Genomic DNA, 14,865 nt, shown 5'->3' on the forward strand with positions numbered 1-14,865 from the left:
TTTACTGTAATCCTTTTTTTCTCTTTTTGTCAGCCCAATTATTGTTATGGAGCAAGGCTATACATTGTCTCGGCCTGTGTTCAGTCAAAGTATACGTCTAATAATGTCTTATCACAATATAGATCATAGCCCTCTTCAGGGAAATATAACTAACACAATTATATTATTATATATTTTTTTTTCAATAATAGCACAATGTTTCTGGATGCTATTCAAAAGCAATACATCAAAAAGTGTTTGCACTGATGCTGTTAACAGTGCTCTACAATCCCCAGAACGGCTCTCACGCTCCCACTTTCTTACGATCAAGGACCAATGAAAGCCACTGATGTAAGACGCTTCTGTCCAATCAAGTTGCACGTTCTTCACGCACGTCATGCTAAGGAAGTGAGTTTCTTTGCCGAAGCAGTGGCGTGTGTGTTGTGGGGCCTGGCCAGCTAGCTATACCTGGCGCTAACGCAATTATACTCAACCAAATAAGACAGTGGGTGTCAGTCTTCCATATTACATGTAGATAACTGACACTTTGGCAACCTGCGGTCTGATAATGGGAGCGAACAACAGTACCCGGCGCGTGTCGTTTGAGTCGGACGAGAACGAGAATATATCGGTGGTGAAGGGCATACGGGTAAGTGACAGTATACACACATGCTGAGTGTTGAGTAAACAGGTGCGTCGTGATTGCCTTAAACCGATATAAGGTAACGCAACGTTTTATTAGGTTGTATCGTAAAAGCTAAACGAACACGAGCGCCACATGCCCTGTATTAAAGCAGCTATGCTAAGTTATTGCAAACAGACTCCAGACAGCATGACTTTCACTCACTCTGAAAGCTAGGTTAACGTAAAGGAGTGTACACTGTCACAATGCATAGCAAATAGCCGTTGCAGGGGGCCAGTACAGTTCACTTTCCAATGTCCTTGTGGGGATGTTGACATTGACGTCACTGGCCTCGTGCGCGGGGGCTGTCTGTCACTCGATGTATGAATGAAACTGACTTTAAAAACCGCGACAGACTGTTGCATTCTTGATTTAAAATTAATGTTATTGTTCTGCTTTTAAAAAGGTGCATGCGTGTACACATGGGCTGACTGTCAGCTTCTGTCATCAGGTGGGAGCTGTCACAAGTTCCTCTGCCGCTGCCAGCCGATGTTAAATATAGATTGAGAGGCTTTAGTAAGATCAGATAAGGCTTTAGTTGGCATGACTGTCTATTATTACTCAGTAGGGCAAGTGCTGCTAATGTTATCTTTCAATGAGGCGTAATCCTGTTCATGCCAATGCTGTGATGTTTGCATGAACAGATTAATTACAAAGCGTTGTCTTCTAATGTTAAGTGGATTTGGAGAAATTTACATATTTGTTTTCTTACTGCGTGTTAGATGAGAAGATGTGTTAAGCATGAAGCTAAAACTGGAAGATGACTATATTAGCATAAATACTTTGGCTGGCTTGGCTCTGTCCAAAGTTACTTAAAAACCCAGCCTACCAGCACAGTTTGCTTAGTAACATGTGTCCCATATGGTCAGTCTGTACACAGAAACATGTCTAAGCGACAGAAGTTAAGTGCTTTAAGTATTTATGTGTGTGATAAACCCACATTATGTCAAACTATTTAATTAAATCCACCTCGATCCTACTCTGAATCTTTTCTTCCACTTTGCTTTGCAGCTTTCTGAGAATGTCATCAACCGCATGAGGGAACCTGACGCTCCTCCCAAACTCCAACATGCTCCCCCTCCGCCACCTTCCATGGCACCTACCCTCACTCCTTCTCCTCTCCTGCGGCCAGTTCCTCCCCTCTTTGATCCGATCACCTCCTTGCCTCCTCCCCCTCCTCTTGTAGAACCTGTTGCACTTCCAGCTCCTCCTCCACCAGCTCCATCTGCCACAGAGACTGTGGCTGCACCTCCACCACCTCCTCCGCAGCCTTCTAAGGAACAGGTAGCAGCCCCCACCATCAGTGACATGGTACTTCCATCCTCATCACCCCAAGCTGCTGCTCTTGCTGTCACTGCTCCTTCTTATGAGCCTGTGGCGGCACCTCCTCCACCTGCTCCTGCTGCTGTTGAGCCAGTCATTTTGCCAACATCTGTCACTCCTTCTGCTCCCATTGCTCCCCAGATTCTTGCTCCCTGCCATGCTGCAGTGGAAGCGATCGCTCTGCTTGCTCCTTCTCCCCTTGCAATCGAACCCGCTCCTCTTCCCATGAATCAATCTGTTGCTTCTCCTGCAGTAATTGAACCCATTGTTCCTTCACATGTGATTCTACCCATTGCTCCTTCATCTGTAGCTGAACCCATACCACCTCCTCTTCCTGTCAAGGTGGAACAAATCATTGCTCCCCCTCTCCCCAAATCAGAACCCCTCTCTTCCACTCTGGTCTTTGAGCCTGTCATCATCCTGCCACCACCGCTACATCCTTCAGGGAACACTTTGTCCCTACAGCATGCTGAGCCATTCACTGCACCTCCCCTGCCTGAGTATACCGCACCTTGTGAACCAGTTGCACTTCCTCCTCAGCCCCCAGTGAATCCAGTATTCCTTGCTCCTGCCCCTGAGCCAGTGGTAGTGCCTGAGTCAATTTCGGTCCCACCACCACCACCACCACCTCCTGCTGCAGCAGCCGGTGAGTTTTATTCTGATATGCTGAAAATCAGTATTTTAGGTATATTTCTCAACCAAATGTTGAGATACTTTATGGCATATGCTGTTCAGTAGTATGGTCTGATATTCTGGTGGTCATAAGGTAGTTTAATCAATGTTAAGGAACAGACAATTGTCAAGATCCCTATTTGTATATAGAATGGATAATCTAGTTGGGTGAGGATTTACTCAAAGCTTTTTTTAAACTATATCTTAAGTTTTTTTTTTTTCAATCTCTGGCTGTTCCTGAATTTGTGCTGTGGGTATTTCAGACCTAGGCCAGTGGACAAATGTGTGCCTTGTTTCTTCTAACAAGAGACAGGAGTGAAAGCTCAAAAACTGAAGAAAGTAATTGTTCTTGGTGGCTCATTTTATCCTGAAATTTAATCGGCGCATCTTCAGTAGAATGTTAATTAAAAGGCAAAGGTTATGTGGGAATGAGCTGTCCTCGGATTTATTTTAAGTCCAGTTACATTTCATTTGAATGATATTTATTGTGTGGATGTTTACTTTGAGCCACCTTAAGCTTTTTGTGTCTAACTTTTTCTTCCAGATTGTAATTACTCTTCATTTTTAAAATGGGCCTCACAGTAGCCGTGGTCATATTATGATTCATCGTCATTCCCTAACTGTTAATGAAATGATTACTTATTGCTTTTATTAATGTTAATACCTTTATACTGTAATTAGTGCCTCATCGTCACATTGGAGCTCAAGCTGACCCTTCTTACTGCGGTTTGTGACAACACTCAAAATAGTGCGGTTAAACTTCCTAGAAAAAAATTCCAGTCTTTAAACAGCTGTGATTAATATTTATTTTTCAATATAAACAATTGCTCATATGACAAGTTGCATGTGAAAGGGAGCACTTGAAATGAAGAACCTGCAGTGAATTATGACCTGACTCCAGTCAGCATTACGGGGCTTTATAGCGTCCTTCAGCTTTCACCGCTCCCATCAGTTGTTTTTGGCTTCAGCAGTCAGCTGTTTTTTTTTTTTTTAGTGAAGGAAACCCACTGCACGCTACCTGTCCAGCACCACACGGCAGACAGACACCTTGTGACTAGCCGGTGAACGTTTAGATGCTATGTCTTCAGCTTGTTTCCACTGCTCCAAAAAACATGTCATTAAGAACAGAAATAAGAAAATAGCTACTTTTTTGAATTGTTGTTGTTTTATAGGCAAAGTCTCATTATGAGGAGAAACTCTATAATCCTTATTGAGAAGTGCAAAGAAATGTGTCACTCTTAACAACATATTGATTTTACATTGTACATGTACGTTGTACACTGTTTTAGTAAAAAAATGTCTCTCAAAGTAAAGTTTTTCATCTTATTGTCTCCTTAGTGTGGGAGCACGTCCCTTATCTCTTGACATATCTGGCAGAGGACATCTGAATGTTACCTGTTCATTACACTGTACATAACGGGGTGTGGGTGCTGGTTCTCCCTTTATCCAGGGTGTGGGCAGGCCTCCCCATCCTTGACTGTGCTCAATCAGCAAGGTAATTAAAAAAAGGCCAACTTATGCCACGCAACACTGACTCCAGTGATTACAACGACACCTCTGCAGTTTCCAACAACAAACGTGTGTGCGCGCGCATGTGCAATAGGGCTTGTTATGACTCCAACTGCCTTTTTTGTTTGAGCACATTTGGCAATTTGGACAATTAATAGAATTTTCTTTGTTGCTCTGTTTTTCCCATTAACTCTGGGGCCAATTTCACGGCGGTGCTTAATTTGTCTCCCATGTTGAATAAAGTTACTCCTTCATTGTTTGTGGCAATTAGTTTTTTCAGATAAATACAACAATGTCTCACTTAAATGTGTGACAGGCTGTTGAGTGTAGTTATTATGAGAGACAGCACAATGCCGCGCTGACGAAGGATTCCAGATCTTCTGATGCGTTTCCTCTTTAGGTGGTTGGTTACAGATGTATCTTGTTATTGCACCAATGTCTTTTGATTTCCATTCTGGAATCTTTTAGTAAACAAGAAGACAAATAAAGCAACAGAGAAAGGATGTTCTTTCTATTCTCTTCATCTTCTTGTGGGCACACACCACATCTGCTTGTTAAGGATCGAGTGTGTGTATTGCGACATATTCACTACAGTTATTATTTTAGTTTGTGACCGGCCCTTATCGCACAACAATAATATCAGGTGACATTTACTCCGGTAATTTGGATATACTCTGCTCGCAAGGTCACCTCCCAGCTTATTATGTACCAAGCTCCCCAAGTATAATGAAGGAGATGGGAATAAAAGTCAACTTGAACAATTGATCAAGCGCACTCTTTTTAAAGAAGGAAAAAAAAATAATGTACTATGAATGTGAATCTTGTTAAAAAGTTGCAAAGTTCAGCCCAATTCTGAAAGGGTACAACCTTAATGAGGCGCGCATTGATTATGTGCGTCCACCAGAGTTTGGTATCGAGTGAGGCTCTCAGCAGGTCGGCTGTCTCTAAATCATGGGCCTGAGTCGGTATGTGTGCTGATTACACCACAGTCAAGGTTGAACCTCCTACACCTTCTCCAATGTGTTATAAATATTCATATACCAGAGCCCTCCCACTGCGCTGGACTAATGGCCTGCTTAAAGATGTCTCCCAGGTGAAGCAGAGAGACCGGGGGGGGGGGGGGGACAGGCAAATGAAAACGATTGGCAGAGATGTGCGTGACTTAGTGCGCATGCATAAATGTGAGAGTAAAACTTGTGAAATATATATTGCTCTGCTTTTGAAACAGACTTTTCTTGTTATCTTGTGAAAATGTAAAGCGATCAGTTAGGTCCTTTTTCATAACCTGAGATTGAATTAACAGCACAGAGTGTGAATAAAATAGAGAATCAGAAATGGCACCTGCCTGCTGCTTGTGCTGGAAGCTTGCTCTTGGCACTTTTCTTTCTTTTTCTTTTTTTTTCTCTTTCCTATGTGAACATAGTGAAAGGTCTGCGGTGAGCTAGAAACGTGAGGAAGTGGTAATGTTACAGATTATGCCCTCCATGCGGGTCCTGGGGTTAATGAAACTTCTGATGAGAAACGCAATTTGCCTTCGTCTATTATCTCCACTGCCAATAGCCTGTACTCCACCGCCTCTCCTCCACTATGGGTTTTTCCACAGGGTTTAGTCATTGGTGGAAAAGGAAAGGAGGGGGACACGTCTAAAAAGATGATGAGTTTTTAATCTTTTTAACATTTACATGTCCTACTCAGGATTGACACTGGCTCTGTCAATCTGGAATTGTCTCTGACCCGAACCAGCTTCCCTCAAGGACCCCAGACAGTGTTTATCATATCAGAACCTGTTCTCCGGCTGACCCTGCAGGCCTGCTAGCTGTCTGAAGCCTCTCTCTGCAGGGCTGGACAGGATGTGCTGATAAATGAGGAGTTGCTTGGGCTCATCTGAACACGGAGGACTTTTAGAATGTTACTTTTAACAGTGCACTGCTAAGGGGTTCTATGCTTTCAATGTAACGCCTGAGGTAGTTTTAAAGGGCGGTTGATACAGAAATGCCAGTCTTACTCAATGGAATAAAGTTTATAAGGGCAGGATTCGACTTCTGACTACTGTTATGATACTTGGGGAAGGACCATTGATGCATTCAGATAATAATTTGAAACATTAGTAGCCCGATGTGGATGTGATTGTATATTTCACTGAAAACTGTCCAGTAAGCTCTGGAATCTCGTCATATCTAAAGAAGCATTATTATGGAGCGGAGCAACAGAGTGCTCATTTGGAGTCATGTTTCTGGCCACCTGACTGCTGTACGCCCAATATTCACTCACATTTTAGCTTACGATACGTAAAATCTCTGACTCGGGTCGCTATATGCTTCATCATGTTCAAATGCTCGCACCTGAAACACAGAAACAATCCCAGAAAAGTATGAAGAAGAGCTGGAACTCAAAGTATCACCAGTGGTGATCAATGAAATGGTCATGGGAACATTATCTACTGTGCGAACTCTATTGGCTTCGTCTTGTACACACTTTTCTGTCCACCACCTAGATGTTATCCTCTGGATATGCATGCTTTTTAAATTATAACTGTGGCTGTCTTAGTTGCCTATCAATCTGCCAAGTCAAATGTGACTGAATAGGTTGTGGCCTTTTGTTGACTTAAGCATAATGTTAAGATTATCATCCAAACAGGATAGCTCGAGCTATATCACGAAACAATATGATATTCATACAGTATATCGTTGAGTCTTTAGATGCCAGACAGTTCTATCACAGGTACCCAAATTCTCCATTTCTGGACGTCTAACCAACACAATCGTAGCATATCATCTGATGTGTTCATATTTACCTGATGTGAAAACTTGACAGACATCCCCATATGGCTGATTCAAGCTCGTAGCCCAACAGGTCGTCTTTCTGTCGTAGTTCTTAACAGAGTTGTAATTAGACTCTCCTCTGCAGTGGGATCAATGGTGCTTCTGAGTGCTGTCAGACTAGATGGATATTATTTTCCCACACTCTGGACAGTTGGGTGACAGCAGTCTCCGTCTTTGAGGATGAACTGTGCAGCAGAAAGTTGTCGACTGTCAATCACCGCCTCTGTACGCACGAGTGTTTCTTCTGAAGCCCTCTCACACTAAAACTTCCCTCTATCTGCTGCTTATTCATTCTCCTTCCTGGACCAAACGCTGTCATGCTGTGAGTTCCTGTTACGTTGTGCTTTCAGCAGAAGAGGAAAAAGCGGTTGGATGGAGTTTGGGTATCAGAGAAAAGAACAAGTGAATTGTAGAGAGAAAATTGTTTGGGTGTCATAAAGCTGCTGAGGGAGGTGAAGGAGACTAAAATGACAGGAGGAGAAATGCTTGTTAACCTGCTGGGATTTTATGTATCCATGACATGAAAAAACGTCATGCTATTTCATCTAATATTTATGTGTTTGATTAATTTGCATATTTGATTTGTTACATTATAAGTGGACCATCATTTTAGTCTTAACCAGGCTTAACCAAGGCACTTTTAGACAATCACAAGTACCAGTCAAGAACATTATATTCCCTGAAAACAAAACTACTTTTCTGCTTCCACCGCCGAGAAAATATAAATTCGAAGCCAAGAATTGTAGATCTAATTATTTTGTCTTTCCCCACGGAGAGGTTCGTATCGTGTCATTCTGTCTTTCGGTCCACAAGGTATCTGAAAAGCTGATGAACAGGCTTTGGCCCATGTAATGTTTAAAACATTTAATTAGACTATGATGTTGATCTGTATTTGGAGCTTGTAGATTATTACGCTTTCTTTCGTCAAAATGATTAAACTTTAGTAGATAGACTTTACCAATCCTAATTTTAATTAATGAAAATGTGTGTGTGTGTGTGTGTGTGTGTGTGTGTGTGTGTGTGTGTCCACTGGCCTGCTGTTACCAGGTAATAATAGACTCTGACAATAGGGATTATCCTATCTAACTAATGCAGTGGCAGCGTAATCTTGACACACTCAGACCCCCCTCCCCCTCATAACTGCAGTGTCGCAGCACACCGCATGGCACTTCTGTCTTCAAAGCACGTTTTGGTCTGGTCGCAGGCTGGCATCTTTACTTTCATGCTTAATTACCTGCCAAGATAGACCGGTGGAGACATGGAATCATGCATGTATGATGTCCCTGACATGAATATATGTAGATAGAGTGGCATGGCGCTGTGATTTGTGTGTGTGTGTGTGTAATCATTTATTATTTGCGGTATGAAATATCATAAATCAGTGAAAAATATCCTGTCACAGTTTCATAAAGCATAAGGTGATGTCCTCAACTTTTGTTTAGCCAGCAGTCGGGCTCTGTGTTGCCGACTTGGTTGCTACTTTCATTGGAAAAGAGTGGGCAACAATGGGCTTTGTTTTTCTGTTTATTTTTCTGTAGGTTACTCTTGCTAGCTTCTCAACGTTACCAACCGTAGCTTGATCAAAATAGTCAGAGGTAATTCTGAGTTCACTCATCATTGCATCTCTCTGAAAATCCCAAAACAATCTGCTGCAGCAAAACATAGACCCCTCAGTCCTTGTAGATGAATTGTTCATTTTGAGCAACACATTTTCTGATTAACGCAGATTTTCCAACACCTGTTTAAAAAAAAAAAAAAAAGAAGTATGACTGTTTGGTGTCTCAACAAACACAATATGCCCGTTGGCAAACAACAGCTGTTTACTTAAAACCGCTCTCTTTTTTTCCACTAACTTTCTCTCTCTCTCCTTTGTCTTTCTGTCCCCAGTTGATGAAGAGGCCCTGAGGAAGAAGATCACTGATGAGCTGTTTAAAGGCCTGGAGCAGGATAGGGCGAAGGCAGAGCAAGAGCTGCAAGCCTGGTGAGACACACACGCACGCACACGCAAACACACATACACACTCTGTTTTTGTGGGTGATCGTAAATGGTCTTTGTTTATGACCGTCCATCAAAGGTCTTGGTGTTGTGAGGCGCAGTGTGTATTACAGAAGCAAACTGATTGCTATAATTATTATTTTTTTTTAAATTAGGATTTCTGGGTTGCCTGAAAATCTGTCTCTCTGGTGTTCTCTATGTAGTGTGCATTGCTCCACCACCTGTCTCTCTGCTCCTCTTCTCCTTCCCCTCTCTCTTTCCTACCTTCTTTCCTTTGGCTCGTGCTAGATTGAATCAGGGTACCATACCTTGTGTCCATTCCTGTACCAAGATGTCATTAGAAACCGAAGACATTTTCAGATGTGAACCATTTTCACACTTTCATTAATAGTCAAAAAGGTCAGCACCGATCTTTCCGATCCCCACTGTTTCCAATCTGCCTCTCTTCCGAAGCACATCAGCACTTTTTTCCTCCCTCTATCTCTGCTTCTTCTCTCCTTCTCCGGATCAATTAATCATGCCTGAGAAAGGAGGGTGCTATCCTGAGGTAATTTCCTGGGTGTTGAGTGGGTGATCCATTAGCCCCACCTGATAAAGAAACACACTGTTCATGTAAGGAGCACATTTCTCCTCTCCCTTCTACTTTTTGACCCTAAAGAAGCAGGTGCACATGCCATAATGTCCAATAATGGTGTTGCGTCCCCTCTTTAATAGCCCTGGATGATCTCCAACAGACCCTGGTGAATGAACAACTCTGATTAGCCTCTAAACGCTTGTACTGTATGGGGGATGAAAGAAAACACAACCTTTCTTTATCCAGGAGGAGAGAGTGTTAGCCTAGCGATTAGCCTCGATTTTTAAAGCTCATTCAAGAACAGAGAAATCATTTGTCAATTGATTTTAATTTATTTTTTTTCTGGCCATTTTCTTTTTTTACATGTGATTGCTTCCTGTAGCTCACTTATTTATGTCTGTCGGAGCAGTAAGTGCCGCAAAATTACACCCTCCTTGCAATTAATCGAATTCATGGTGGCTCAAGCACCCCAGTTTTTGTTTGCGCTTGTCACAGCTGAAGAAGACTTAACTGAATATGAAATGGTGAATAAACAATCAATTGTTAGCCAGCACTTTTGCTGCATGTATTTTCTTGTGCGTAGAAGCATATTAATATATTTAATGTGGCCTTGTGTGCCATTTGTTATTTCTTGTGCTACATTTTTCCCATTATTTTTTTTAATCTGTTTTTCTTTTTGTGCAGGCGTAAAATGGACACGCATGCACAAACGTGCATGCGTGTCCATTTTCCAAGATAACAGTTTTACAGGCAGTAATACATGGGACAGCCATCAAAATGCATTCTGGGATTTAAGGAGAGCTTAAAAAGTGCAGATCACTGGTAGGCTTTTGTCTAGAATCAGAAAGTATTAGTATATAAATCAAAGCATGAAACAGAGACTTTTCTTAACAACTTTTTTCATCACTACTGAAAAGGTCTTTCACCTCTTTTAAAACATTTTTAATAGAAATGGATGAGAGGAACACAGAGCCTTTTATTTCTCATCTGGGGTGTCGAAGAAGAATTCAATTGCAATGGTATTTCACCTTCCCACAGTGCAGGCAGTAATTACAGGAAGTTTTTGTTTGTTCAAGGAAAATAAGGCAAAACGATTATGGCCTTCGCTGTGTTGGAAGGTTAGGAAACTGAATGGCTGTAAAACTTGAAATAAGAGGTAAAATAACTGAGCATATCTAAGCTCAGCTAACAAGACTGCCCAGTGCCACCATAGTTATAGAACCCTGCAGTGAAACTCCTGCTCAGCTTGTGAACCCCCAGGTCATTGGGGGGGAAAAACACACAATGAGGCCAACATCTCAAGGTCATGTTCAACCCCAAAACCATAAATAATTCATGCACAATAAGAGTGTTAGACCTGTCGAGCACACATTCAATCTTCTTTTGTGAGAAATGTTATTATTTCCACACTTTACTTTGGTAATCCCCCCATTCTATTCAATGCAACACAGAACAAGGGAATTTGGCGCGTTTGGATTATGGCGGTACATCTTCAGTTTGGCTTTAGGGCCATAAATGAACTCCAGTGATCTGGCTTTGCATGTTTTGCTCTGGTCGCAGTGAAGTAAAAGCTCTGTGAGGAGTTCATTTGGGTGCAGCCTAAACTCATTTGTATCAAGGAGCGGCTGCAGGGAGCAGATTTGCCTCTGCCACTTCTCTGTGAGGCATCGGAGCAGAACGACTCAGAGGAAAAAAAGGATGTGAGAGAAGGAGGGTTGAGGGGGAGATAACTCTTAGACCATCTTGTCCTCCCTCAGCCTAACTCATCCTGTGTCACCACTCGATCCAGTTCTTCCTCCTCTGGGTAAATCTCTCCAGATTTCCTCTACCTTTCCCTCCCATCTTGCCTTCTTATTCCTCGCTCGGGCCCTTCCTTTCTCCAGCCATCTCATCTTTTGTCCGTTTCTCAATCACCCTCCTCTATTCCTCATTCTGCATCCTCCCCTCTTTTTTCATGTCTTCTTCCTACCTTCCCTCTCTCCTCCCGTGCAGGAAATGCATGTGTTTGAGTGTCCAACTTTAACACTTAAAGGTTATTTTTTGTTTTTGTTACGAAACGTCGACCCATTATTTCAACATGTGGTCAAGGAGCTTGTGTTGGCAATATAATTGTGTGTCAGACTTTTGAGTGAGAACACTGACCTTCTCCCAGAGCGTCTGTCTTCCCGTTAACCAGCCAGCCTATTAAATTCCGTATTGCCCCCAGGTCAGATGCAAGACAGATATAGTCCAGCTTACAGATTTTTACATGTTTATTTTATTTTAAATTTGTTCACACAGAAATACATGCACTGTCACACACACATCTCCAACTAATTTAAACCGAGTTGGACAGTTGGGAGGTTATTAGAAAATCCCAAAGTCCCTGAATCCAACCTGAGTTAGCCAGGATTGTGTCAGGGGAGTTCCTTAAAAATATGTTTGTATTGGCAACAGTGCTGGCTTTCGCTCACTGCACTTGCTATTTCTTCATGATATCTTAACTGTAACTGCTGCAAAAACAGGGAACACCTGAGCAACTTGGAACACACTCTCTCTCACACAGAATAATAATAATCCAACTATAAAGCAAAGAATCTCTTTCCGTCTGTGGGTATGTCCAGAACCGGTCATCTGATTCACTTCCTGCAAAGACGGTGTATTGATGGGGACCCAAGAGAGAGCAGTGGTACATCTACTGCAATTTGGACATGCGACACATTGGATATAAAAGAAAAAAACTTAATAAACTAACAGGCTCTGTGCAGCCGCGAGGGCTCTGCAGAGTGCAGACTGAGTTAAGCATGTGGTCCGTTGAGGCCCATTGACTGCAGTTCACTTTTGCTGCTGGATATACTAACATTACAACACCCTAAATATTACCTAGACATACCCTAGAAACCATATATATAAAACAATCAGCCTGAGACCCCTTAATAACCATCTCATAAAGCCTAATAACCATCTGATAAACCCTACCGTCCACCTGTTGCCCATCTAGTACCATCTTAGCAACCTTGTAAAACATGCAAGCAAAAACCTGGAAACAACGACATCAACAGTCCTGCAAACAAACAAGTAACTACACCTTGCAATGCTGTAGTAACCATATAGAATACCATATGTACTAAATGTATGTTTATTTTTCAGAACTACAACAATAACGGTTACGTTACTGGTGTACATGCACAAAACACACATGCAACCCTCAGGCTTCAGCAGTAAAGATTTCACACCTTGTACATTCTCCTGTGCTGCTTTTCCTACTTAGGACATCTATAATGTATACTGGTACTGTGTGTGTGATATTATCATCTTAATGTTTCACTACCTGCATGATTAGATTTATTTCCCAAAAAAGCAATTTCTTCCAGTTTATGGTTCTTGCCTCTCATAAACACAGTCCTATTATACACACATAACGGAACTGCCACCCCCAGTGTATACGGCCATTTTAAGTGTCAGGATAACCATCGGTGAAATGTACATATAGAAACATTAAGTGTTTTGGAAAATAAATGATCAGCATGTTCAGCACTGTAGCCGGCTGCTGACCTATTCAGGAACACAGTAATGGTTATTGACTCATTCTCCGAGCAAATCCACCGTCTGTGGCTTGTCTATTACTCGAGCTGGTCTTATGCAGAACAGATGGTATCAGTTGGAGGGAGTTCAATACAAACTTCAAGTAATTTCAGTGTTTAAGCTCCGTAAAACACCCTGTTAGCTATACGGAATAATACCCATCAGGCCTCTGAACTTATTCCACACTACTAAATACGAGGTCTTTGTATTCTGCCTCTTGAAGTGAATCAAATGGCTGTACACTGCACCAGGTATGATACTTGAAGAGGCAACAACGGAGGTGAGAGTGACAACGATGTTCACGTTTGACAGTGTGCTTTGTCGGAGCACTCGGAGCGTTGCGGTTGTCTCTTCATAGTTGTGGGCAAATGAGAAGGCGGAGCACCACGTAGCTTTTATGTTCCTTCTGCAGAGTGGGGGTTCTTCTCAATAAATCGTCTCACTGTACTGTCCGTTGTTCCCCATCCACTTAATTACTACACAGTCCCAGCATTTCATTGCAGCCACAGTCAGGTGCGGTGCACGCGTGTTTATGTGTGAGCGCACGTGTGTCATGGAGAGTGCTTGGCTCCATAAAATATTCATAGGCAGCATTCAGCGACATTATTCCCAACATCAATATTGCATTAGCCCTTTAAATGCCTTTGTTTTCGAGGCGCTCAGGTCGAGCCTGCACTGTTATGCGGGTCTGTCAGGGTCCATCCTGCCTGGCAGGCAGGTTGACGGTACTCTACTGAGGCACATCTGTAGGTGACAGGTGGACAACAGGACGCATTAAGAGGGTGTTGAGGGGAGAGACGGAAGGGAAAGAAAGCAAATGTATAAGACACAGATTTGTTATTTCTTTTGTGTGACGCTTGTGCAAGGGTAATGATGTTTGAAATAATTCTCGGTGGAGTAACGGGTGATGACGGCTTCAACCAGCTCTTGGTGTGTGTGTGCGGGTGTGTGTGTGTGTGTGTGCGTGTGTGTGCGCGCTGCAGATAGCCACTTAACACAAAGTAAGAGTATCTCAGCTGCTATTTTTCATACAAACTGCGACAGATCTAATCCCTGTCGGCTTTTTAAAAAACAAAAAATAGTGTCCTAAAATAGCTCGGAGTATGTCTGTTCACGGTCATCTTCCGGAAATACTGAGTCACCTTTCTGGAAAGGCCGACTCGCAGTCCACTCCTTTTTCAAACGAATGGTTCCTCACTGTCTTTCCATCAGTCTTGTTTCCAAGGCTCGATGCACTGAGCCATCAAACACACAGGTTACTGGGCCAAGATTATCCTTACTCACTTTCTAGGACTCATCCTCTAAAAATGTTTTTTTTTTTTCTTCTTTCCCCTCCATAGGGGCTGTCTTTTTCCTCTCTCTGTCTGACTCCATTCTCCATCATCTACCTCAAAGCCCCCCTTTCCTACCCGGTGTCAATCTTCTACAGTCGAATGAAAAATGCGTCCAATATCCCAGGGACAGGGCAATAATGACTGGAAAGCAATAGAGGTGAAGCAGACAGATAGCATCCGGCTAGTGATAGCAGTCTTTGCTTGGGTTAGCACTTGTGAGGAAGTCAGTCGAGGGACTTTTTTGCAATGCTGTCTATTTTCTCGGCCCCCTTTTTCTTTCATTTGTCCAGGTTGTAGATTTCAGACATGTTTTACTTTTAGGGAATAAGTAAAGCTTATAATTTCCACAAGAGAATACTGGGATTCTTCTTCAACCATTTATTTGAATCCACAACAATTTCCTGGTGTTT

The 14,865-nt window shown here is 42.4% G+C and overlaps 1 protein-coding gene across 7 annotated transcripts in view; it reads left to right on the forward strand.

Annotated features, from left to right (window-relative positions):
- The first annotated feature begins 387 nt into the window (after positions 1-387).
- chchd3a (coiled-coil-helix-coiled-coil-helix domain containing 3a) overlaps positions 388-14,865 on the forward strand; it is a 59,028-nt gene continuing 44,550 nt past the window's right edge. For 4 of the 7 annotated variants that reach the window (XM_034526390.1, XM_034526392.1, XM_034526391.1 and 1 more), the window contains exons 1-4: positions 388-628; positions 1,673-1,972; positions 2,525-2,630; positions 8,875-8,968. In XM_034526390.1, the coding sequence (XP_034382281.1) occupies positions 548-628; positions 1,673-1,972; positions 2,525-2,630; positions 8,875-8,968 (581 nt within the window). In that variant the 5' untranslated portion in view covers positions 388-547. The remainder of the gene's footprint in view (positions 629-1,672; positions 1,973-2,524; positions 2,631-8,874; positions 8,969-14,865) is intronic. The other 3 variants (XM_034526393.1, XM_034526395.1, XM_034526396.1) reach the window with 2 other exon arrangements.

Source organism: Cyclopterus lumpus, chromosome 23 (assembly GCF_009769545.1).
Source record: "Cyclopterus lumpus isolate fCycLum1 chromosome 23, fCycLum1.pri, whole genome shotgun sequence".
Classification (NCBI taxonomy): domain Eukaryota; kingdom Metazoa; phylum Chordata; class Actinopteri; order Perciformes; family Cyclopteridae; genus Cyclopterus; species Cyclopterus lumpus.